The sequence below is a fragment of the Crassostrea angulata genome, chromosome 4 (assembly GCF_025612915.1).
Source record: "Crassostrea angulata isolate pt1a10 chromosome 4, ASM2561291v2, whole genome shotgun sequence".
Taxonomy (NCBI): domain Eukaryota; kingdom Metazoa; phylum Mollusca; class Bivalvia; order Ostreida; family Ostreidae; genus Magallana; species Magallana angulata.
Window position 1 is genome coordinate 36,274,755 of NC_069114.1, and position 25,364 is coordinate 36,300,118.

The 25,364-nt window shown below is 33.2% G+C and overlaps 1 protein-coding gene across 11 annotated transcripts in view; it reads right to left on the reverse strand.

Moving 5' to 3' along the window:
- Positions 1–20,266, reverse strand: part of LOC128180365 (cGMP-specific 3',5'-cyclic phosphodiesterase-like) — a 36,408-nt gene extending 16,142 nt beyond the window's left edge. For 4 of the 11 annotated variants that reach the window (XM_052848417.1, XM_052848416.1, XM_052848420.1 and 1 more), the window contains exons 1-4: positions 9,029–9,542; positions 7,283–7,900; positions 5,616–5,774; positions 3,991–4,080 (exon numbers count right to left, since the gene is read on the reverse strand). In XM_052848417.1, coding sequence (XP_052704377.1) covers positions 3,991–4,080; positions 5,616–5,774; positions 7,283–7,870 — 837 coding nt within the window. In that variant the 5' untranslated portion in view covers positions 7,871–7,900; positions 9,029–9,542. Of the gene's footprint in view, positions 1–3,990; positions 4,081–5,615; positions 5,775–7,282; positions 7,901–8,242; positions 8,384–9,028; positions 9,547–14,704; positions 14,762–19,878 lie in introns of those variants that run through there. The other 7 variants (XM_052848414.1, XM_052848409.1, XM_052848415.1 and 4 more) reach the window with 5 other exon arrangements.
- Positions 20,267–25,364: the final 5,098 nt, after the last annotated feature.

Consider the following 25,364-nt stretch of genomic DNA (forward strand, 5'->3'; position numbering starts at 1 on the left):
ATATATTAAAGCTTATCATAAACCAATTGATTTATAATGAGATTTTTTGTGGCATGAAAAATTTGAGTTTTGTCCTAGAAAATTTATGCATAATTTTAGGGTAGTATTTGTAATTTCAAAATAAAATAATTAATATTCCCATGTGAAATAAACTTGTAGGAGATTGACTATATTCAATTAAAAAAAATTATATAGGTAAACATCTGATTAGCTAAAAAAAAAAAATTGAATGCTCACCAAAATTTATGCCATACCATATACAGGGTACGTGTCCCAGAATATCTGATACCATTTGAAATGCAAGTAAACTAATTATTGCTTGGTCAAAACTTGTAAACTTTGACTCAAATAAAACGTAAATTTAGTTTAATTTTTCCCCATAAAAATGTCACAAAATTGCATCATATTTCTTTTGTTGAATTGAATCTTTTTCAAAATGAATTGGACAAGAGAGTAGTTTTTTTTTTCTTCAGTTTTTACGTTTTAAAACTGCATTTTTAAACATAGACTCCAGATCTAGGTATATGAATTATTGAATAAGATTACCCTATGTTAATTAATCTATAAAAACCTATAAAAACAAGTCAGCAGGCAACAGATTCTTTAAATAGTAAAGAAGATTTAATATAAGAAGATGGGATCAGTGCAGTTGTGTTTTTAAAAACAATACTCAATTTGTCAAAAAGTTATGATTGTTTATGAAAATTTTTGAGTGAAAATTTACATCATATACTATTATGAAAATGCCTTTCGTTTTCGTTACGGTAGTACGAAACACTCCTGAAATTATTTATTTGAAATATTTTCTGAAATACACAAAATGATGACTTAATATTATGTAAAAATTAATTTCAGTCCATTATCTTAATAAAAAATATTAATCATACCTATCAATTACTCAAGGCCAAATAAATTTAGGATACAACGTATTTCGATAATTTTGAAACATACATTTGGATGGTGTTCATATGATATTTGTGCAATTTAGCCTTATATAATTTAAAATGCGTAACTTGAGTTCTTTTCAAAGTAAAGACCTGGAATTTGGACACAACCACCACTAGTGTTTACGCTTTATGTCAAACAAATTTCAAGGTCATATCAACAGGTCAAAGGTCAAATATGATGATGTCATCTAGGATTTTTATCAATTTATACCTCCGTCAAACATACTTAAACCTTAATTAATCTAAAACCAATGGTTAAATTTTCTTTATTTTGATATATTTTAATTACAGGGTCATGACAATCATACTGTTAAATTTTATTTAAATTTGAATTATACATTTTTTTTTAGATACCGTTAAGTGCTGCAAATTTTCGTCTTAAAAGAGTATTCACAAGCACTAGTTTTACATTATATCGCACGAGAAATTATCTTAAGTTACCAGTTAGAATTTATTTCAGTATTTTTAAGTAACAAGAAGGTCTCCTGTTTAAATAGCAGCACAAATATTTGTAATATCTTGAAAAATAACTTAATGGCATAGAAAATTATAACAATGACTATATTTCATTTTACACTCCACTTAAAGGAGATTCCAATGGTAGGTTTGGGGTGATGTGGGCAAAAATTGTGAGGTCGGATTTCTTTCAAATTTTACGTATTAAAAGATTTCATTCCAAAGAAAAAAATATAAAAATTTCAGAAAAATTGAATTATAGGAAAAATTTAGCTTATCTGTTTTGTACTATCTTAAATAAATTTATTCAAAAGTTATTCAAAGAGTAAATGGTATCGGATATTATGGGACACCCTGTACATAATACATGTACAAATTAGCAAACCTCATCAATGCAGTTGTGTCACAATTTAATGCCAGATTAATATTAATAATTTGACCCAAGATCTGCAGAGCACATAGGAAATCAGACCAGAATAAAAAGGTAATATTAACTAAGATTATAAATATTGAACATAGTCATTGTTTTAAATGAATACATGCAATATAATAATGTTTTAATCATTATATGCAAAACTTTTTAAAAGATCCCCTAGGCCACACCAATATAATTTCTTGTTCGTCGGACATACAGTGCAAAAAGGCTGAATGGGCGAGCGAGGTGAACAAGAAATTATATTGGTGTGGCCCTAGATTAAGATAACAAAGCAAGACTTTTTATGGGAAATATTGTAAGTTACATAATACTGCACAAAATTTGCTTCCTAATCACCAAGTACCTGGTGAAAAGACTTTAATGGACCAGTTCTGGGTTTATTTTCAAGTCATTTTCTGGTATTTTATAAACATCATAAGGGACATTTATGGACATAATTTGGTAATGTTTGGCAATGAAATGGTTTTCTGGTACATGTAGGTATATACAAATGTTTTTCTTGATTATTTTGTGGAAAGAGTTGATTATGTTGGTAACTACACTACATCTTCTGATGAAAGGACTAAGTGCGGTTTTATGCAATTTTTGCCCCCCAAAATCAAAGTTTTAGAAAGAGCTTTAAAATAAGGTGAAAGATAGTTAAAATCATATTGAAAATAAAGGTGTAAAAGGTTATCACCACATTGACGTCATAATGTAGAAATGACGTCATGAATATTGCATTATTTTGATAAATTGATGTTTTGTAGCAAAATATGGGTGTTTTCCGATGGTTTTTCGACTGGGAAACATTGAGCGCAGGCTTGCTCAAGTACCATTTTTTAGTATAATATGTATGACTATCTGAAGAAAAACATATATTAAAATCGCACTTGAGCAGACCTGCGCTCTATACTTCCGAATGCAAAATATAGAGCAAAAATGAGAATATCTTCATTTGTTTGCAAATTTGCGGGAATTAGGTCATTTAAGTGACGTCATAGATAAACAGCGAGTGAGCAATGATGACTAAAATCAAGATTAAAGTTATAGGCATCCTCTTTACAATGATTTGTGAAGATTTCATTTTCATACGATACTATTTAAAAATTGGTTGAAATCGGGGGCAGATATTTGACCATACCGCACATAGTCCTTTCATCGATAAAATAAAGTTTATCTAACATCAAACTAATCTGAGAGTTTGATCAAATAGATCTAGAAGTTTGTGATTTAATCCATTGCCCTCGTCCTTTCATTAACTTCATTACTATTCCAGCATTAATTAGGCAGACAAACACGATACAATTTACATGAGGCAAAAGTAGGCCCTAGATCAATGTATAAATCAACACTGGAGTGCTAATTTTCAATGTTTATATGGGAATCAAAAAACTGAATCCAAGATTTCGGCTGTTGAAAGGATGTCAAGGATTTGATGGATGTATTCTTTTTCCATGTTTATTGTCAAGAGGAAGATGGGGGTAACAATCAATGCTTTCATCTAACAATACACATTTAAAACCATTTTGCCATGCATTTATTAGGTAAATGTTGATATAATAACAAGCATTGATCTGAACAAACAACAGTTGAGAATAGTTACAGCTAAAGTAAGGGCTTTATTACAAGGATTTAAATGCCACATCGTTCAGCTCTAAGCGTCACATTTATATATTTCAAGGTGAAAATTTTAAGATACATATGAATATATGAGCTATTAATGGGAACGTTCTCCCAACACATCCAATAAATGTGTAGTGCTAGATCATTTCAAGGTTAATTTTGAAAACAGACAGCAAATTTGGGAAGTAGCATCCTTTTAAATTCATAAGAAATAATCAAAGAAAGTTTTATATGTAAAGAGAAGATAATTTAATTAATAATACATGTCTCTCTTTTTTTCTCTCTGTTAGGAGGTATGGGGGAGGGGAGGGGGGAGGGGAATGGCCTGGAGAAAAATGACTTTGGATGTATGAATTCCAAAAAATACATGTACCTTGATAGAATGTTAATTATTAAATTGAAAAATTTATGAGTCAATATATATGTTAAATCAACTGCATAAATTATATACCCACAGTGTGTAAGCAAAACTCTCCAAGTAGCACTTTCTTTATGAATTCTGGTCCTCAATATTGTATCTGGGGTTTGAACTTTACAGTAATTTACCTGATTTCTTTTGTACTCCTGTACTGATAACTCAAACAACTGAGCATTTGTAATACCAATTCCACAAAATATGAGGTACTTCCGGAAAACCTACAAAACACAAGGATATGTTTAGTTAAGTTACAAATGTACCAAATATTGCAGGGGATTTTTTGGGTGTTAGTGCAAACTTTGTGAAAATGAAGCAAATGTGTAAATTTTTTTAGTTTGCACAAGTCAATTTTTGCAATTTTCAAAAGATTTTTATAGTATGTATGATAATAAACATTGTCTGCTTTTTTGTTTTTAGTGATATTGAAATGATTGCAGAAAAAGCAAAAGTCAGAATATCTGAAAAACTTTGATAAATATATATTATTATACCAGTAACTTGATCCAAAGGGTCAAATCAAATTGAGTTGCCAGTTACAGATCATCAGATCAAAGGAGACACGAAGCAACGAGGCATGATCAGGCTCTTTTGGATCAAGTTACTGTTACAATAATATTTTCATTATATACCCTTGTCCATTAAAAGGCTTAATTACAAAACTTTTTTTTAAAAATCCATTGTACGATGTAATATATATGTTAATTAATGCGTACTACATCTGGTGTACTACTTCAACAGTTTCAGAGAGTGGTATATAAATTCGGAAATCTACAGTGTGGAATCCAAAAAATCGGATTACACTTGGTAAAATTGACAGTATGAAGAAAGGAAAACTCATAAGTATATAATAAAAAATATCATCTTCATTCACATAATTATCAAAACTCAGAAATTCTATTCATAAATTTGCAAGTTAAAATCTGTACAAGTCTCACTGATGATGTCTTTGAATATTTTTGAGTTGCACAATATACATGTATATGTATCAAATATTTAATGAGAGAATCAATTTCGGTCTATCATAATTAATGTTACCGGAGAAATATTTAAGTCCATTTTATTCCTGAGACTTTATTGAAAAACTACCCTTCCATAGACATCTATTATTTTCAAAATTAGCTTATCAAACTGTTGTTCCCATTCATATATATACCTTTCATAAATTTGATTCAACTTGGCTTTCATCTGTTTTTATTGACATAAAATGATTTGATTTTAACGCTCTCCAATCCTCAGCTATGTTTGATATATTATAAGTCTAAATTATCCGGATTTTTTTTATTCATACCATAAATCTGCCTTTTTCATAGACAGTTTTAATTAATCTTCTAGTGTTAATATTTCCATCAGTTATTCAACAAAATGCACCGGTACAACCTTTTTTCTCTCAACTTGTATATTTATTCCTTTATATCCATGATGGGCAAATTTGCAATAACTAAGTAAAATGCATGGATTAATCATTTATAAATTTCTTCTTTTTTTTCATTTGATCTTATATAATCATATAAATTTTGAAAGACAAATAACATTTTTATGATGACAAAACACTTTGAGGCTGAGGATTGGAGAACCTTAATACAGCTAAGTTATACCCAATCTACACAATGACATCATAAACAACTATTCACTAGCTAGCATGATTCCATTACACAGGCAACTTTTTCTGCAATGAAATTACCCACAGTATAAATTTAATTGGGCTAAACTTCATCCCTGAAACAAGTGCCTATGGATTTCAGACAATCCTTACATCTTCATCCTGCTTCGTAAACTCGTGATTCCCCGTCACTTTGTTGATAATCTGAGCCACGCCTATCACCTCCCCCTCGTAGTTAAGGATAGGCATACATAAAATACTGTGAGTTCGGTAACCTGTCTTTAGATCAACATCCTTGTTAAACCTGGGATCCTGAAAATTTTAAAGAGATAAATGATTATGCCACTGAAAATTGAACTAAAAAGAGATAAGTTTCTAAATCTTGTCTTAGGATTCTCCTAAACATTGCATAATAGTAAAGTTCTGCCAATTTAATTCAGATGCATACCTTTCCTAAAGACAAACTTTATATATATATGATCATTTAATGATGTTCAATAAAGGTTAAAAAATTATTAAAATATCTTCCAAATTTGAAGGCTCATGAAGATGAATCAAAAACTAATTTTATACCGGTATATTAAAAAATAAGGTAAGTAAAGAAAACCAAACGCGCGAAAAGTTCTGAAATACAACATACATAATAATACATGTATTTAAATACATTACAATAATGCATAATTAGGCAAGAATTCAGAAACAAGAACAGTTAAATTAATGGTTTGAATCTATTTGAACTGTACATGTACGGTAACTGGCATATGTGATTGAAGTACCTAATTTAAAATACAATTAATATAGCAATATGTATTGTTAAATATTTGTAGACTACATCTATAATGTATGCCATAGAATTTAATCACTTTGTGTTTTACAAATGTGGATTTTCTCTACAATGTGTCTCATTAATAATTACTTATATTGAGTATTGGTCAATATTAAGTCCTTTTTAAAACCTTAATTGAATTGAATATATACAATACAGCCTTAAAGAATTCAAGGTTGGGCGAGGGTCAGTCTTTTAAGCTTGCCATTAGGCTATTCTATTGAATAATGATAACACTTTTGAAAATTCTTTAAATGGTTCTAAATTGAACAATTTCATGGCTGATAATTTATCCCAGAAACTCTTAAGTTACTTGATTCTGAGCTATATTTGGACTTTCCACTGACAAGATTAAGTTATTTATGATTCCTTGGCAGCAGAGCTCAATATGAGATATACATGTATATAGGAACCTTCCACACTTTGTTACTGAATACATGCATGTATCAGATTGACCTTTGGTGAAAGAACAGCACTCTGCGCCCCATTGTACATGTAATAGGAAAATCCTGCTGACCAGACCAATTTAATCTGCTATAGCTTTGGTCTGGTATCTTGACAATCTTTTTACCTCAAAGCAATATTGCTGAATATTATCCAATACCCCACAGAATATCATGATTATTATGGCATGACATTTTGACTGATCAGATTCTTGAAATTGTTACAAGGACATATCATTGCATGGCACATCTTATTGCATGTCTTAAAAGAAATTCAATTCATTGTTAGATATAAAGCAATTTTATATTGCAGCTTAAAAAATATGTCTGGTTATATATCAAACAGCACATATGGGATAAGTCATCAATATCAGTTTTATTGGTAATCCTTCATACTGATGATCAGTCATATACATGTACAATGTACAAGAAATTCAACAAATTGGACCTCATTAAAACAAAATTGAAATGTTTTGTAGATGTTTCATAAAGTTGTATTATAAATATAGATGTACCCAGAAACTGTTTATGGTATTATAAATGAATTTTACCTCATATGCATCCTTGATGTTTACTGTGTCTTTGCTTTCCGCCACAAATCCCGCAATTCCTTTCCCAAATGGAACTATAATTTCCGTTTCTTCTGTATGTAAACTTTCGCTTATGGTTGAAACTTCTGTCACATCAAACAACTTGGACACAAGATATCGGTTGCCTTTAGATCCTCGCACCAAAAATAAACTACCTCGATCACTTCTCGTCAAAATACTCACATTCTTTAGAATTTTATGACACAATACATTAACATCTAACTCAGTTGCTATGTCCCTGATAAGTTCCATAAAAACTTCATCTTCTGACATGCTAAGCAATTGATTCCTATCCTTGGATGTCTTTTTAATTCTTTCCAAGTTCCCTTCCACATATTTCTTGAATATGGATGTTGTGATAGAATTTCCTCTTCCACTTGTGAAGTTAGGGAGTCTTTTAATTTTGATTTCCGGAGATGAAGGTTCAGAATGGCTCCCATCTTTGTGTGTGATGTCTGGAGCACCATGCTTACTTAAATAAGACTTTAAGAATTCAGGGTTCTTGATCAGGTAATTTTCAACATTCGTTGGATTCAAATTTTCTGTCATGTTGACATCAGGGTCTCTTATTCGTCATGTCTGGAAAAAATCACAAGTTCGAGGATTATAAATTTGTTGCTGGTAAAAAAACCCCATACGCAATAAACATACGCTTCTATTAATATTCATTTTGTACTTCCTGGGATGATTATCTGTAGAGTTAGATATAGGCATTCAAACAGATAACTTTAAAATAGACTAAATAGTAGACTGAGACTGTGGAAACTTGCGATTTTCTATAAAATTAACAGTGAATTTTCCGACAAAAAGTACATGTACATCTGCATTTTATGCATATTAAATAATTCAAGGTCGTTGAGATATATCCTGATCAAAGCAACACTCGATTTGATGAAAAATACGAAGACATGAACCGTGTACCTGTTTGTTTTGACGTCACCGCCAACGGCCTTCAGTGACGTCACTTTACGTTGCGTTAGCGCTAACTACATTTCCCGTATTTGTAGAACGATCCCGATGGGAAATGTATGAAAGCGCACACTGGTCACCCAGTTGTAGTTGCTTCAATTTATTTCAATTTTTGGAATACAATATAGGCGCCTGTGTGAGTTAATATTTACACTTCATCGTTCAGATAGTATCTCAGGAAATTACAACGATTCCAATTTTTCACAGGCTTCTGCACTTTCTCAACCTTACTGCAGTACAGTTTAAAGGTATTATACTTAAAAGATTTACCTATGAGTATAAAAGCGACTATACCTACGAATTCTGTGTAATCTTCTTATGTTTCTTAAAGATTCAGTTTACATGCATGAGGATTTTCTGCATTAAATGATTAAAAAAAAATTAGTTGATTGTATAGTGTTTAAATCATGTGAAATGTTGTGTCAGTTACTACGATGTCATGTGCATAAAATTGCAGAGTCATAATTCACTCAACATTAGATAATTTTAAATCCGAAACATAAGTAAATTATTGTTACTTATGCTTTGTATAAATAAATTATAATACTTAACTGTACTTTAACACGGAGTTTTAAATGACCCAGCGCTGCGTAAACAGGTAAAACATACAAAGACTTAAAAGTAAACCTTCAAAACTAAGGTGTTCCGTTACTATAAACTCTCAGGTACTCATAGTCATAGCTAAAAAAAGTCCAGTCAATTCATTCCATTAAGATGACTTGTAGCACTTGAACTTACCGTGTACGTCAATTAAGTAAGAATGGTAATTCCGTGTAATTAGCGCTCCCCGGTAATGAGAAACCCTATCATGGGCACATCGTAATTATCAGTGACGTGCTTGCTACCTTCGGTCGCCGTCGCTTGTCTCTTATACACAGCCCATTCGTCATTAATGCCCACATCTTGAGTTACATGTCCCACCGGGAAAACACAATACAACATATCGCAAATCTCCAATTGAAAAAGGTAAACACTAGCCTAATATCGCATTATATATATTAATAATAGCACCGGGAAACTCAAATAAAATGAACCTAGGTAAACATTAATACCGCCCTTCTAATGCATTTGGATATTGTCCTGAAATCCAGTGATTGTCGGTGGAACCTTGCCTGAGAGTTCACACATACCCTTGTTTTAAAGGCCGATCTAGAGTGCAGCTCATGTTAATATTTAAAGCGCGTGTCGTTCAAAGAAATGCACAAAATGCTTCAACGTATTGATTCACAAAACACTAAATGAATGAATATTCATTAGGCGATCCAGCTGTCCTTATTAATAACTTTAAATGTGTCGGCGGATCCTGAGCTTTAAACAGATTAAAACGTTTGCATACAAAGAAAGTAGGCATTTTATCGTGCATTGTTTAATTACGGACACTGTTATATAGACAGAGCGACAAACTAAGCCCTGTTAACTTTATTTGTCACCTCATAACTATCACTTTACTTTAACCCAGTGGTCCGATTTGTGTGTTTACACTGAACTTGCGAGGATTTTTTCTCTCAAGTACATTAAAAATACAACCCTTTAACTGTTGACATTGGTACACTTAATTTTGCAGATATTTAATCAAATCTGTAGAGTTCTCTAGAGTACCTTTACACGGACACCTAATTCTAAATTAAAAAAAAATAATATTATCATTTAATTTAAACTAAATTCAGACATGGGTTAAGGTGGATGGAGGTTAATAAATCATTCTTAAGGTCTAGATCATATAATATCATGTAATACGCAGACACTGATAAGAGATTTTAAAACCATTTATCTAAACTTGGATTTCAAAGTCCACACAAAAACCATTTAATATATTTTTTTGGTCAGAAAATGAAGGATTGCCTCGATGTTTTGTTAAATACTGATGAGGATATAAATACAAAAATATTATCTTCCATAACTTCATCTTTTCTAGATTTTCACTGTTTGACGGTTAACTTAATTCTACTTTTACAAATCTTTATCGCGAGATTGCAAGCTTTAATCTTTCCTGACATAAAACAATAGAAAATTAAAGAGACACGTAAAATGTAAGTGCATTCATTAGATGGACATGCGATTTCATGTCAAATTTATGGATAGTATAAAAAAAACCGAGCCTCCCACTATAATGCTGGTTTTAATGAGTACATAAAGCCGGTGGCTGTGAAACTGTTCCCAGTATGCAGTGTGTTAAAATAATCTAGATCCGTTTCTTCCTAATACTTGGATTTAAGTCGTGGGTGAAAACAACATGTTTATGAACCTGAAATAAGTATGGACGTACAATTAGGATCCGCCTACCTACTGAAATCATAAGCCAAAGTATAGTATCCAAGAGATAGAGAGGTTGAAGGCTGAATAAATAAATATTAGCACCAGTTCTAAACTAAAGGAGGAAAATTTCAGTTACTTCAGGTAATGAAGACACAAATTAACTCTTTGTAATGTATGTTAATAAGAATAACAATGAATTGCCTAATGCATGGTGTCAAAATATCTCTACTGCAAGTTGTCAAGGTGTCAATGTATCTCTACTGCATGTTGTCAAGGTGTCAAGAGGTATCTCCACTGCATGTTGTCAAGGTGTCAAAGTATTTTTACTACATGTTGTCAAGGTGTCAAGATATCTCTATTGCATGTTGTCAAAGTGTCATTTTATATCTACTGCATGCTGTCAAGGTGTCTCTAATGCAGGTTGTCAGGGTGTCTCTAATGCAGGTTGTCAAGAGATATATCTACTGCATGTTGTCAAGGCATCTGTACTGCATGTTGTCAGGGTGTTACGGTATCTTTACTGCATGTTGTCAAGGTATCTCTACTGCATGTTGTCAAGGTGTTAAGGTATTTCTACTGCATGTTGTCAAGGTGTCAAGGTATCTCTACTACATGTTGTCAAGGTGTCAAGATATATTTACTGCATGTTGTAAAAGTGTCATTTTATTTCTACTGCATGCTGTCAAGGTGTTATTGTATCTATTCTGCAGGTTGTCAAGAAGTATTTCTTCAGCATGTTGTCAAGGTGTTTCTACTTCATGTTGTCAAGGTGTTAAAGTATATTTACTGCATGTTGTCAAGGTGTCAAGGATACTCCATGTTGTCAAGGTGTCAAGAGGTATCTCTACTGCATGTTGTCAAGGTGTCAAGTTATCTCTAGTGCATGTTGTCAAGGTGTCAAGGTATCTCTACTGCAGGTTGTCAAGGTATCTCTATTGCATGTTGTCAAGGTGTCAGGAGGTATTTATACAGCATGTTGTCAAGGTGTTAAGGTATCTCTACTGCATGTTGTCAAGGTATCTCTACTGCAGGTTGTCAAGGTATCTCTACTGCATGTTGTCAAGGTGTCAAGAGGTATTTATACTGCATGTTGTCAAGGTGTTAAGGTATCTCTACTTCATGTTGTCAAGGTGTCAATGTATCTCTACTACATGTTGTCAAGTTATCTCTACTGCATGCTGATAGGGTGTCAAGGTATCTCTTCTGTATGTTGTGAATAGGTATCTCTACTGCATGTTGTCAAGGTGTCAAGTTATCTCTACTGCATGCTGTCAAGGTGTCAAGGTATCTCTTCTGCATGTTGTCAAGAGCTATTTCTACTGCATGTTGTCAAGGTGTCTCTACTACATGTTGTCAAGGTGTTAAAGTATATTTACTACATGTTGTCAAGGATACTCCATGTTGTCAAGGTGTCAAGAGGTATCTCTACTGCATGTTGTCAAGGTGTCAAGTTATCTCTAGTGCATGTTGTCAAGGTGTCAAGGTACACATATCTCTACTACATGTTGTAAAGGTGTGAAGTTATCTCTACTGCATGTTGTCAAGGTGTCAAGGTATCTCTACTGCAGGTTGTAAAGGTATCTCTACTGCATGTTGTCAAGGTGTCAAGAGGTATTTATACTGCATGTTGTCAAGATGTTAAGGTATCTCTACTGCATGTTGTCAAGGTATCCATTCTACACGTTGTCAAGTTATCTCTACTGCATGCTGTCAAGGTGTCAAGGTATCTCTTCTGTATGTTGTGAATAGGTATCTCTACTGCATGTTGTCAAGGTGTCAAGTTATCTCTACTGCATGCTGTCAAGGTGTCAAGGTATCTCTTCTGCATGTTGTCAAGAGCTATTTCTACTGCATGTTGTCAAGGTGTCTCTACTACATGTTGTCAAGGTGTTAAAGTATATTTACTACATGTTGTCAAGGATACTCCATGTTGTCAAGGTGTCAAGAGGTATCTCTACTGCATGTTGTCAAGGTGTCAAGTTATCTCTAGTGCATGTTGTCAAGGTGTCAAGGTACACATATCTCTACTACATGTTGTAAAGGTGTGAAGTTATCTCTACTGCATGTTGTCAAGGTGTCAAGGTATCTCTACTGCAGGTTGTAAAGGTATCTCTACTGCATGTTGTCAAGGTGTCAAGAGGTATTTATACTGCATGTTGTCAAGATGTTAAGGTATCTCTACTGCATGTTGTCAAGGTATCCATTCTACACGTTGTCAAGTTATCTCTACTGCATGCTGTCAAGGTGTCAAGGTATCTCTTCTGTATGTTGTCAAGAGGTATCTCTACTGCATGTTATCAAGGTGTCAAGTTTTCTCTATTGCATGTTGTCAAGATGTCAAGGGTATCTCTACTGAATGTTGTCAAGATGTCAAGAGGTATCTCTACTGCATGTCATCAAGGTGTCAAGAGGTATCACTACTGCATGTTGTAAAGGTATCTCTACTGCATGTTGTCAAGGTGTCAAGTTATCTCTACTGCATGTTGTCAAGGTGTTAAGGTATTACTTCTGTACGATGTCAAGGTGTCAAGGTATATCTTCTGCGTGTTGGTATGGTGCCAAGGTATCCTAATGCATGGGGCCATTTTATCATGGCATCTCTAGTGCATGTTGTCAAGGTATCCCTAATTTGTCACCGTATCAATCGTTCGCCAACTGTTTGTTTCCAATGTGTCAAGGAATTTCCTAATGAAGGTTGCCTGGTCATCAAAGTATCCACATTGCAAGTTGTCAAGGTGTCAAATTTCACTTACTGCATGTTGTCGAGGATCCCTACTACATGTTGTCAAGATGTCAAAGCGTCCCCCTTTGCATGTTGTCAAGGTGTCAAGTTATCTCTAGTGCATGTTGTCAAGGTGTTAAGGTACACATATCTCTACTACATGTTGTAAAGGTGTGAAGTTATCTCTACTGCATGGTGTCAAGGTATCTCTACTGTAGGTTGTAAAGGTATCTCTACTGCATGTTGTCAAGGTGTCAAGAGGTATTTATACTGCATGTTGTCAAGATGTTAAGGTATCTCTACTGCATGTTGTCAAGGTATCTATTCTACACGTTGTCAAGTTATCTCTACTGCATGCTGTCAAGGTGTCAAGGTATCTCTTCTGTATGTTGTCAAGAGGTATCTCTACTGCATGTTATCAAGGTGTCAAGTTTTCTCTATTGCATGTTGTCAAGATGTCAAGGGTATCTCTACTGAATGTTGTCAAGATGTCAAGAGGTATCTCTACTGCATGTCATCAAGGTGTCAAGAGGTATCACTACTGCATGTTGTAAAGGTATCTCTACTGCATGTTGTCAAGGTGTCAAGTTATCTCTACTGCATGTTGTCAAGGTGTTAAGGTATTTCTTCTGTACGATGTCAAGGTGTCAAGGTATATCTTCTGCGTGTTGGTATGGTGCCAAGGTATCCTAATGCATGGGGCCATTTTATCATGGCATCTCTAGTGCATGTTGTCAAGGTATCCCTAATTTGTCACCGTATCAATCGTTCGCCAACTGTTTGTTTCCAATGTGTCAAGGAATTTCCTAATGAAGGTTGCCTGGTCATCAAAGTATCCACATTGCAAGTTGTCAAGGTGTCAAATTTCACTTACTGCATGTTGTCGAGGATCCCTACTACATGTTGTCAAGATGTCAAAGCGTCCCCCTTTGCATGTTGTTAAGGTGACAAGAACTCAAGATATCAACACTGCATGTTGCCATAATGTCAAGGATCCCTACTACAAGTTTTGAAGGTGTCGAGGCTCTAGGATCGCCTTCTGCATGTTTTCAAAGATAAGTTGATGTTATTGTGAATGCCATTTTAAGATATTTTGTAATAAGAAGTGTTTCAAGACACGTGCGTTGAAGAAAATATCAACTTCTAATTACTTATTACATGTACTAGTATACAGTTTTGAAATGTGATTTATGAATTTCATACTATCTGGATAGTTGGTATTCTTTTGTCGTAAATCTGAATCAGCCAACAGAAGGACTACCACCACCTCTTCTATAAGAGATACTCCTGAACTACCAAGACGTGAACTACAAAGGATTTACACACTGCTTGTCTATATATATGTAAACAGTGTCACGCTAGCAATATTTCGTCCGTCACAACCATAAATATGGAAGCTGACCGGTGTCAAATTTATGCATATAATTATATATTACCCCTTTACGTTCCAATCTGGACCAAACTCCATCAACGTAGAACAAATAATATCATCCTCAACATATAATGATTAAGATCATAAAACGTTGGATGTTAAAGCACGTATCTTTGTTTTGCTGTTCATGTCTTTATTTTACTTCCTTATTTGAATAATGTTTATTTGTTCATAGATAATATAAGTGTTAACAGCCTTAACTTCCTTATTCGGGCATTAAATGAGTACAAAACCTAACGAAGCATTATTTTAACAAGGTTCAAAAACACCATTTTGATAGATTGTTACTTCATAAATAGTTATATAGAATTATATTTTCAATTCATCTTTTTTCCCCAATCCTGCAGGTTGCACTACAGTATTAAATTTTACTATATATTCTTACCAAAATTGCACAACTTTAGATACAGATTAAAAATTCAAAACGAACTTCTGGAAAAAATCCTCTTGACATCTTTTTAAACAACGCTTCATTTACAATTTTCTATCAAAATACACACGTGCATCCAGCAAGGCGTGAGACTTTGTTTACCTCGAAGTTACACATGTGCTTGAAAATCAAGCCCTGGCCTTTTCACCCCCCTCCGGAAACAACACGCATCAAAAATTCAAATGACCTCGCATTATTACAAAAATGGGATAGGTAGACCTCTTACACATTGTTTTTCATCTCATAAAAAAAATCAGCTCCTGTCGCGTGCGGAAACGCCCCAAATTCAAAGGAAAATTCGGGAATTATTTTGGCTCAGCCATGTTTTCTAAATGTATAGTATACATGTATACATTTGTACATAGTCATTGTATTCTATTACATGTATATTAATATCTTATTTTGATAACGACTCTAAGATACCACATTAATACAATGTAATCATTAGGGATGAGGCTGGGAATTTTAACCGGTAATTAATCATATCATATCATATCATATCATGTCGTATCGTATCGTATCGTATCGTATCGAATCGTATCGTATTGTATCACATCACATCACATCACATCATATCATATCATATCGTATCATATTATATTATATAACTTCCTATCCAATCCTATCCTATCCTATCTTATCCTAACCTAACCTATCCTATCATACCGTCAATGTAAATTGAGCAAAGAGAGTAAAAAGAGTACACTACACGGCGATATAAATCTCGGACTACATCGGCAAGATTGACGACGTGTTATCGTGTAATGGCTGTCCGTTTTTTCCTAATGGCATAAGGAACCGGCATTCTGAGTTTCTGACGTAAATCCGGTAGCCAATGTTTAGCTGTTAAAAACAGATGTGTTTATGCAGAGAGTCGAAAAGTCTTGCTAATAAAATTGGTGAAAACGGAAGCGAACCATCTTCCGCAGAGACTTCAGAGATGGCTTCTCATTATCGTACTTAAAACCCTTTGCATTCAACGTATGTTCTTTAAATTCGATTACTGTGCAAAACTTACAAATTATAAACATTCTGCAAATGTTTAGCAATAAAATTCTTGGAAAATCATTGACGAAATCGTTGCACAGAGAGAGAGAGAGAGAGAGAGAGAGAGAGAGAGAGAGAGAGAGAGAGAGAGAGAGAGAGAGAGAGAGCATATTATTTTGCAATCATTAACCGATTTTCGTTATCCTTGGCACGAACTTATGATACCAATAGCACCGAGCACTATTAATTAAGATCTTTTAAAGCCATAATCAAAGATGGATGTCTTTTTCACCATTATCATTTTACAGCTTTGGTTACTATTTTCAGATTTTTGAAGCACTAATGAGCTGCTTCTTTATGTTAATATGTTAATACACTTGCCCAGTTATTGAACGACATTATGAATGGACTAGTTCCACGAAGACAACTGCCATTTGAGCAATAAGCCCGGCTGAAAAAAGATCAACTGAGGTCAGACAATTCATGTGCATTTGTTCATTGTCTCCTCCACATTTAATTGCATATTTGAAATAGATGTACATGTACCTTAGAATTTCTACAGAAAGGGGAGAAATAAAGGGAAAAAAAATTCAAGGTTTTTTTTGGCGATGACCAATAGAACAAAGCAACGAACAATGACGTCAAACATGCGAGGTTGACGGATATTATGATGGACTGAAACGTAATACATTTTGGATTCATCTACTATTAAAACAAGCTACACTCGGGGAAACCCTAGAAGTACATTGATTATTTCTTGCGAAGTAATTGAAAACCGAAAAGCTTTTCCATCTAAACGAATGTATATCAATGCTGAGCCGGAGAGCATAAGCATGCAGCTATCGGCAATGCCATAATGATCATTTCTTTCTTTCATTCGATATTTTATGGACTGAAGTGTAATGTCTTTTAGCTCTAATTATTTTTGCCTCAGAAGACTTCTGTGTGATTAAATTCCACACAGAAGGTGACAGCTATCTCACTTCAGCGATGCTTTTATCTTTAATTCTCTAGGGATCTTTCGAGATCTCATCGAGACTCCATGGAAAAAGTAATGCCTTGCCAATACGATATTTTCGTACAAAGTGAATTTTTAAAAATATTTATTGGTACAAAAATAGAGGCATTCTAGATTAAAAATTCTAAATGATCCAAACTCGAAATCATAATTCAAAAAGAACTGATATGATGTTTTATACTTTGACAAGTGTAATATATTAATAACTATTCCTAATGTGTGAGGCATTCTTAATTTTTTTCTTAAAATATAGGTATTATTGCCCATAAAAATTGCGATAAAACCATACCCCTATACTAGTGAATGAAAAAAGGAATATGAATTGAAAGGAGACTTCAACCAATTTCTGAAGATCTTTTCAAAATGATACAGGATATCGAATTAAGATTGTTTGTATTCATAAATTACTCAGTTCAATTTCTTTCCCACCCTTTATACTAGTATTCACATTTTTTGCCTTTGCTTATGAAATATTCTAATTATATATAAGATCATTAGATTTATCTTTTCGTGATGCTGTTTTATTTTACGAAACACAACGGATATTTCAATTGGTTTGATTATATTTGCTACTTCTCCACTTACAATGCTACTTTGAATAATTAATAGGTAAGGGACATTTGATTGTAATTTGTAGTGATTAGCTATAAAAGGTCAATCAAGCTTTGGTACTCATTCATCAATCTAATGCCATTTGTAACGTTTGCGGGAGAATTCCTAGAAGAGTGTCTTCCCATTTTAGAAACAGGTCAACATACAAGAATATTTGAATAAAAAGTGCGTGAAGTTATTCCAAATCAACTGAAATAATTTCAGTTTTAAAAATTTATTAATTTTTCATCTTAGGAATAAAAGATGAGGACGAGAATTTCAAAATGAGGAACTCAAAGACAATAACTTTTAGATATATATGTCGATTAAATCTGATTAGTCGTTTGATAAAATTTTAGGGTTCAACGGAAAGTCAGAGAAACACAATTCAATTACATTTACTATATGCCGTTTTCAAAGTTGAATTGGTTCCATTTCATTTTCTTTCAATTTAACTTGGGATAGATAATTCACAGGTTTTGATTTGTCAAAAAGCCATAACCTTTTGATTTAACCCAATTTTCAATTTTGACCAAAACGGAGGGATAGGTTGGGGAAAAAATGAAAAATGTTAATATCCCTGAACAGCTGTGTCATAAATAATTAACTTCATGTTTATTGAAAATTAATTAATCTAAACATTAACACAAAATAAAGCACCAATTCCCCCCAATCAAAAATGCAAATTAAATGCTATTTAAATGCTTTCCGTTTCTTTGTTACATAATGTAATAGCTTTTCCATCATTTCCACAATTTCAATCTCGTTGATTTATTTTCCTCATTTTAAGCAGTCTCTTGGTATTTGTTGAAATGCTGGCGATGAGTTCCAAGGGAATCGACACCAATCGTTTGTTGACACCGAGCCGAATCATTAAAATGATTTAGAAATGGATATGATAACCCTCGCAAATTCTAGCAAGTTCTATCTGAGTGATGAAATTCAACCAAAATATCTTCATGTCGTAAATTTTTATCGTAGCATATAAAATGCGTGACTGTTGAAGAAAAATTATTCTAGGAAGGTGTTGTTTATTGATGGTAGAAAAAAATAAAAGGACTAGCTATAATGATGGGTTAATAATTAATTGAGTCAGCAGTGAATAAAATATGTTTAAAGTTTATATTATTAAAGATATTTTGTAATAGCGCTAAATATTATTAAATGACATGGTTAATTTTTAAAATGGTCTTTAAAATACATTATCTTCTTATTTGAATCCGAGGCTTGGCTAGTCAGACATATACTCTGAATTCATTTGCCATAACTGAAAGTAAAGGACCCTTGAAGAGATAGAATTTTGGACGAACTATTGAATTACGATTTTATATAACGAAGTACTGTACCAATGTCATTAGTAGAAAGGGTGATACAGGCGCATTGAAGACATAACGAAGTAATGATCAAGTAATCGCCATATTTCGCAGACGACACAAAAGAATATCAAATATGTCGACACCTTCTATTTTTCTATAAAGCAAATTGCTGGCCACCTCTTCACACTTGCGTAACGACTGTATAGTGACCAAGTGTTACTACGCGAGAATTAAAATACCGGTATATCGCTAATTATTTGCTTTTCTTGTGTTTGCGAGCTTTTTAGTATTGAAAATATTGCTTTCAACATTTTCTTTTACACTAAAAATAACAGTTTTTGACTTAGGACCAATAATTTTCTACGACCGTTACATAACAACAAATCCAATTATTAAGTGTATCATAAATCATTAGACATAGATGAGTAATAAAATCTATATGTATCAACAAGATTCCATTCATTACGCTATGTTTATGTATTTACAATAAAAATATTTCAAGAATGCAAGACTGATAAAAAAAGTCCCCTTGAATATTATTTACAATAATTGCGGCCGTGATATAAAGCTATCTGAACACCATAAAACCTTCCCGGCATAGACCCATAAAAAATATTATAACTCCCTGCAGCCTTTTGCATCCTTGCCACATCCCTACGCCAGCTGATCACTGGATTCTAAACGATCATTGACAGCCAAATTGACCATAGACAAACGCGAAAACCTTTGAAGGAGATGACCTGTCAATATTAACTCCGGTTTGTTAATTAGACACGACTAACGAGTCCTGTCCTTCGTTCACACACCTCCTGACAAATCTTAGCTATAAGTCTTACCTGGAACCTCGCCTGCAGTTATCCATTTTCCCTGTACTTTCTGTTGATGTCTACAAACAAGTGAGCGTGTTGCGTATGTGACAGAGCTGGGAAACTAATATGTTCGTCTGTTACTTTGAATCGATCAGGATTCCGTGTGTATGACTGGCTTGCAGTGAAGTCTTCATTTAATGTCAAACAATCAATGGATTCATCTATTATCGATCCGAAGGACAGCTCCAACAACTGGGCGGATCAATCAGCCAATCACATAAAACCGTCCTATCGTGACGTCATTTCAGCGAAAGTTCTGTTTACATTTATGTCAAGGATGTGTTTATGTGTGAACAAGTTTCATGGATTTTTTTCTTGTGAAATCTCGTTAAACAGTTATCTGTATTTTCAGTGAGTTTTCGTGTAAATTCATAGTGAAACACGGTTTATTTGAATGTGCATCAAATTACAAGGTTTATATTATGTATAGTAAAGGGTTGAGGAATATCCGTGAAAAAAAGGATTTGTCTCAGCTAAACAATTTTAATTTACAAAAACTTAAAATCTATTAATGTTTATGAATGAAGTTTCTTCAATTATATTTAGCTTTTTGCCCTACTGCAAGCCTTAGATAATTTATAAAACGTCTCTCTGCTCTCAGTCTTTTTGTATTGACACATGATAAATCATGCCATTAATGAGGACTTGTACATGTATATATACATAAACAGTGAAACAGTTACAGTGTAAAAAATGTTCCTCAGAGATGGAAGAATGTGTTTAAAAAAAGACGAAAGAAGAGGATGGAGTTATGACCGTGTGGTAGAAATGATAAATGGAGTGGAGGCCGTTTATACTTTGTACCACCACTTTATCTGATTCCTCGTGGAAAAAGAATGATCTGCAATCAGTTGGGTCCGGAAAAACCGTTTCCGAAGGTTTCTTTATATCAATAGCAGCAACGATGATGGGTCAGACAAGGAAATCTTTCCTTAGCTGTGGTTAACAGTTGTATGTGCACGTCTTAAATTCCTTCCTATTTATTTCAATATCTAAAAGAGCTTTTTCATCCTTATTTTCACAATGACCTATAATCATGAAGTTGGTATTAAAACGCGTTCACCGGAGTGACAAAATTTGGACGGTTGTTTACATAGGGTTTTCTACGAGTACCACTTGGTAACATTTTAGTGATATACAGTTTCCAACTTCATTTTTAAAGCCTTTTCGTGGTATTTACGGTTGACATGTACATCATCAACTTCTTTCACAGTTGTTTGTTTTTTTTTTTTTGTTTTTAAATTTCTTTGTAAAGATGAATGAAATGATAGAAAATGTAAAATGGCTTATTCGACGCTCTTTGACCCCACCCCCCCCCCCCCCCCCAAAAAAAAATAAAATGAAATAAAAAATAAAAATAAAAAACAACAAACTATCGAATGAAAAAAAAAGATGATTTTTTAAACTGAGTTATAATGTTTGGAAAAATCATCAAAATTGGCCGATGTCAGCATCTTCAGCCCCAAAGTGGTAAGTGAACAAATTATTAAGGTTTGAAAATTCAGAAAAGTTAGTTCTTTATGATGTTGTAATCCTAGCCTGATACCAAATTTTTATCGGCCGGAGTCTTAACGATAATAATAGTTACCACAAACCACACACACTCTACATTGGTAAATTATTATTCCCCTGTATATAATTGAGCAGGTTTTACAGGGAGAAACGAATCCTCTCATTCTGTAAATGTGCTCATAAAACGTGTAAAAAATTGTATCTTTCTTATTTTCGACGTCAATGGTTGCCATGTGTAACATTCAAGGTCATGTCAAGTAATTCATAAACTATTTTCAGACTCCAATGACAAATTTCTTTAAAATATTTTCAGATATCGGGACTGTATCTTAAACTATATAGAAGTGATCTGTCTCATCACATTGCGGCTACTTTGACCCAAGCCTTCAGCCATTTGTATCGTTCTATCAGGGCAAGATGAACAAGTAGGCTATACCGTGTGGGAAGAACATAAAAAAGGACATGATGAATTAGATTATTGCAAGCATACTACAGAAAAATTGATGTTACTTCTTTTTTCTTAACCAGTCGTTTGGCAATTACTTCGATTTATTACCATTAAAGACAACACATTACTCTGCAAAGGAAAAAAATTGAGAGAATTTAAAAAAAAAAATCCAGCACAAACTCAGTTTGTCTTCAGCACGAGAATTGTACAGTGGTAATTCAATCACTGAGTGGAGAGTTAATATAATACTCGTTCCTTTTGAGGAACCATCGTTTTTAAATAAAGAGATTGGAAACACGACAGAAAGAAGGAAACACAACAGAGAACATGCTATTATCTGAAACAATCTTGTAGATACACAACACGGAATTGCTTGGATCAATATTGACCCAAAGGTTTTTTTTATACCATAATCAGAGTATGAAGAGAAATTCTAATATTAAGATTAAGATAAGAAGCCTTTTAGCTATGTGGTTTATTCCCCATGTTTTGTCGATAGAAAATGACCACGTGAAAGGCGTTTTAATAATTTGGTCGGATTGTTTTGTTGTTAAATTGTTGATAAGGATTGCTTGAAATTAATTTTGAGTTCAATTCAGGAAACATGTTTTTCCTATTATAAAAATCAATGATAAAGTTCACATCTCAAGGATAAGTAACTGTAAATTTACTTCATTGTTGTTAAATAAGCGCTATCATTTATTACAAAATTTAATATCAGTCGACAAAATATTATTTAAAGGTAAAATCGCATAAAATGTTCAAGAGATAAATTATTATCTATTATACAAGAAGAGCACAATATATTCTTTAAAATATTTCTCATTCTTAAATATTTACTTAAGTCATCAATAATTTTGAAACCCTTGACTATGAAAATATGCGTTCTGGCTGTTTGAGCGTCGAATTATTTCATATAGAAGGAAGGTAAAATAGGTTAAGAGAATTAGATGAGGTAAAGACCACATAAATGATAATATATTCTCTTACAATGACTAGCCTCACTAGCCTCACCATATATGAATATCATCCAGTCCCATTTTGAATGTTCCTTTTTACTTGTATATAAAGTACATGTGCTATTTTCTATTTTTTCGGACTAGGTAATTGTGCATATGGACTTTCATTGTTCCTCTTTTCTGTACACGATAAGACACAAAGCACTTTAGATTATATAGTGTTTTAAATAAAGAATTTATTTTTAAATGTGTCAGAATAGTTAAGATAAATTGAATAGTAAACTGTTAACAATATTCTTATTCGAATAGTGAAAAGCAAAATGCGACTTCTAATTTATATTAAATTAAATGTTCCTAAAACCATTTTGAAGTTGGATAGTTCATTAGTTTGTGTCAAAGGTGCTTGTTGTTCGAGTTCTGTTTAGTTTAATATAGGAGTTTCTTAAAGGAATGATAATAAGTAATAAATTGATAGAGTTATTTCTCTTTCATCATTAGTGTACCTGAGCCAAAGGTTTGTGCAAATTGCGAGATAATTATGACCCGAGATACCATATCATGTTAACACTTCGATATTTGATATCTATACAAAGGACGAACATAACCATGTAAAAAATAAAGGCTTCAGTGAGCTTTACTTATCAAAATTTGTCCATGTTGTTTATGTGAATTTTTTCCACATTTCCCCCTCAATGATATATCGATACTCTCTTTGCCAAATCTGAGATCCTGGTGAAACTAGGTTTTTTGTTTCGATACTGGAAACGGAAGAACGAAAGTGATTAATGAAAATAAAAGCTAGGTTTTTTAAATACATTTACCTAGTAAACATCACTGTTTATCATGCTAGATGAAACACCAAAGACAATCGGTTAAACTTGTTAAAACATGAATTGCTTGAACTCTTCTGGTGAGTTCCGGAAGTGACGGTTGAAAAAAGAAACCCGTTAAACACATCTATCATTCATAAATGTTCGTGTCTCAATCACTTACAGTGACTAAAATCTCGCGGGTATCAGATTTGTAAAAAGGATAGGTACCTAAGATATTTGATATAACTCACCGGAAGAAGGATATGTTTGCTTATTTAACATATATAAGATCGTGTAATGATAAACCGGTATTCTTTCCATGTAAAAAAAAATAATAAGTAAAACATATTTCAAGTGCTTCCGGTGACAACCGGAAGTGACGACGATTCAAACAAAATAATGTAAACATGGATACATACATAGGGCTATCATCCTACAAAGTTTGGTAGTCAAGTCATCACCGTTTTTGAGATCTCGTGGAGTCATTGTTTTTTTTTCTCTTGACAGGAAACGGACAAACGGAAGTTCTCAGTGAAAATAAAATGTTAATATTTCTTGAACATAAGACACTTGTACTTTATTGTTTTTCAATTTTACTAAAATTATCAAAGAAAAACATTTAAACTTTCAAACAGTTTGATTTGTTTGAACCCTTCCGGTGAGGACCGGAAATGACGGTTGTCAAATGAAAGCGATTAAACGCATTTTCTATCGAATGTCTATTATCTATATAAGTTTCGTTTATTGATCACTTGACTTTCTGAGATATCGTGGGTAAAACATTTATTTAAAAAAACGCTTTCTGAGATATTTGAGATATCTCAGCGGAAGTAGAATTTTTTTGTTTTTATTTAACATCGGATACATGACATATATAAGGAATATTACCTATATATCATTTCTATATTGAACGAATTAAATGGTTGAAAGACATCTACAAATATAGGTCTATAATCCTATAAAGTCTGAATGCTCAAGTCCTTTTCATTTTTGAAATCTCAATGTCACAAGCTTTTTGTCGCGGGACAGGAAACTGTCGACAGGAAATGAACTTTGAAAAAATTAAAAATGGATACTTGAGATATAAATTTCTTATATCACTCCTGAAAATTTCAAGAAAATCTATCGAGTCATCTCAGAGAAATCGTGCGTACAAAAAAGGGGAACAAAATTTGTACCCAATTTTCGAGCCATAGTGAGCTGTTAAGAACGGCGCCAATGGCGTTAAACAAAAACAATAGGCACAACTTCAGACCATGGTCTACCTATCCTGAAAATTTCATATTCATATCTCTGATACTTTGTGAGAAGAAGCGTACACAGAATGGGTCGTAAAAGTTACAAAACCAGCGATGAATCGGTACCGGAAGTGACGACGGCAAAAATATTAAAAACAAAATAAATTCAGATCACTTCCAATCATCTGTGAAATAATGGTGTAAATCAGTTGGATAGTTTCCGAGAAATCGCGTGCACAAAATTTGTGGGGAAAAAAATAAGAAGAAGAAACTGTACAAAAACTATAAGGTTTTCCGTTGGAAACGGAATACCTTAATATTGCATGTCATCCGTTTTCTGTTTACAATAAAACAATTTAGTCCTAATATTTTTGTTATGTTATATGATAGTGGGGTTATAGCGTGATGGTAATTATGTGACATATGTTGCATATGTGCTGATATAAACCAACGGAAGAGGGCATTTCCACTCTCTATACATACA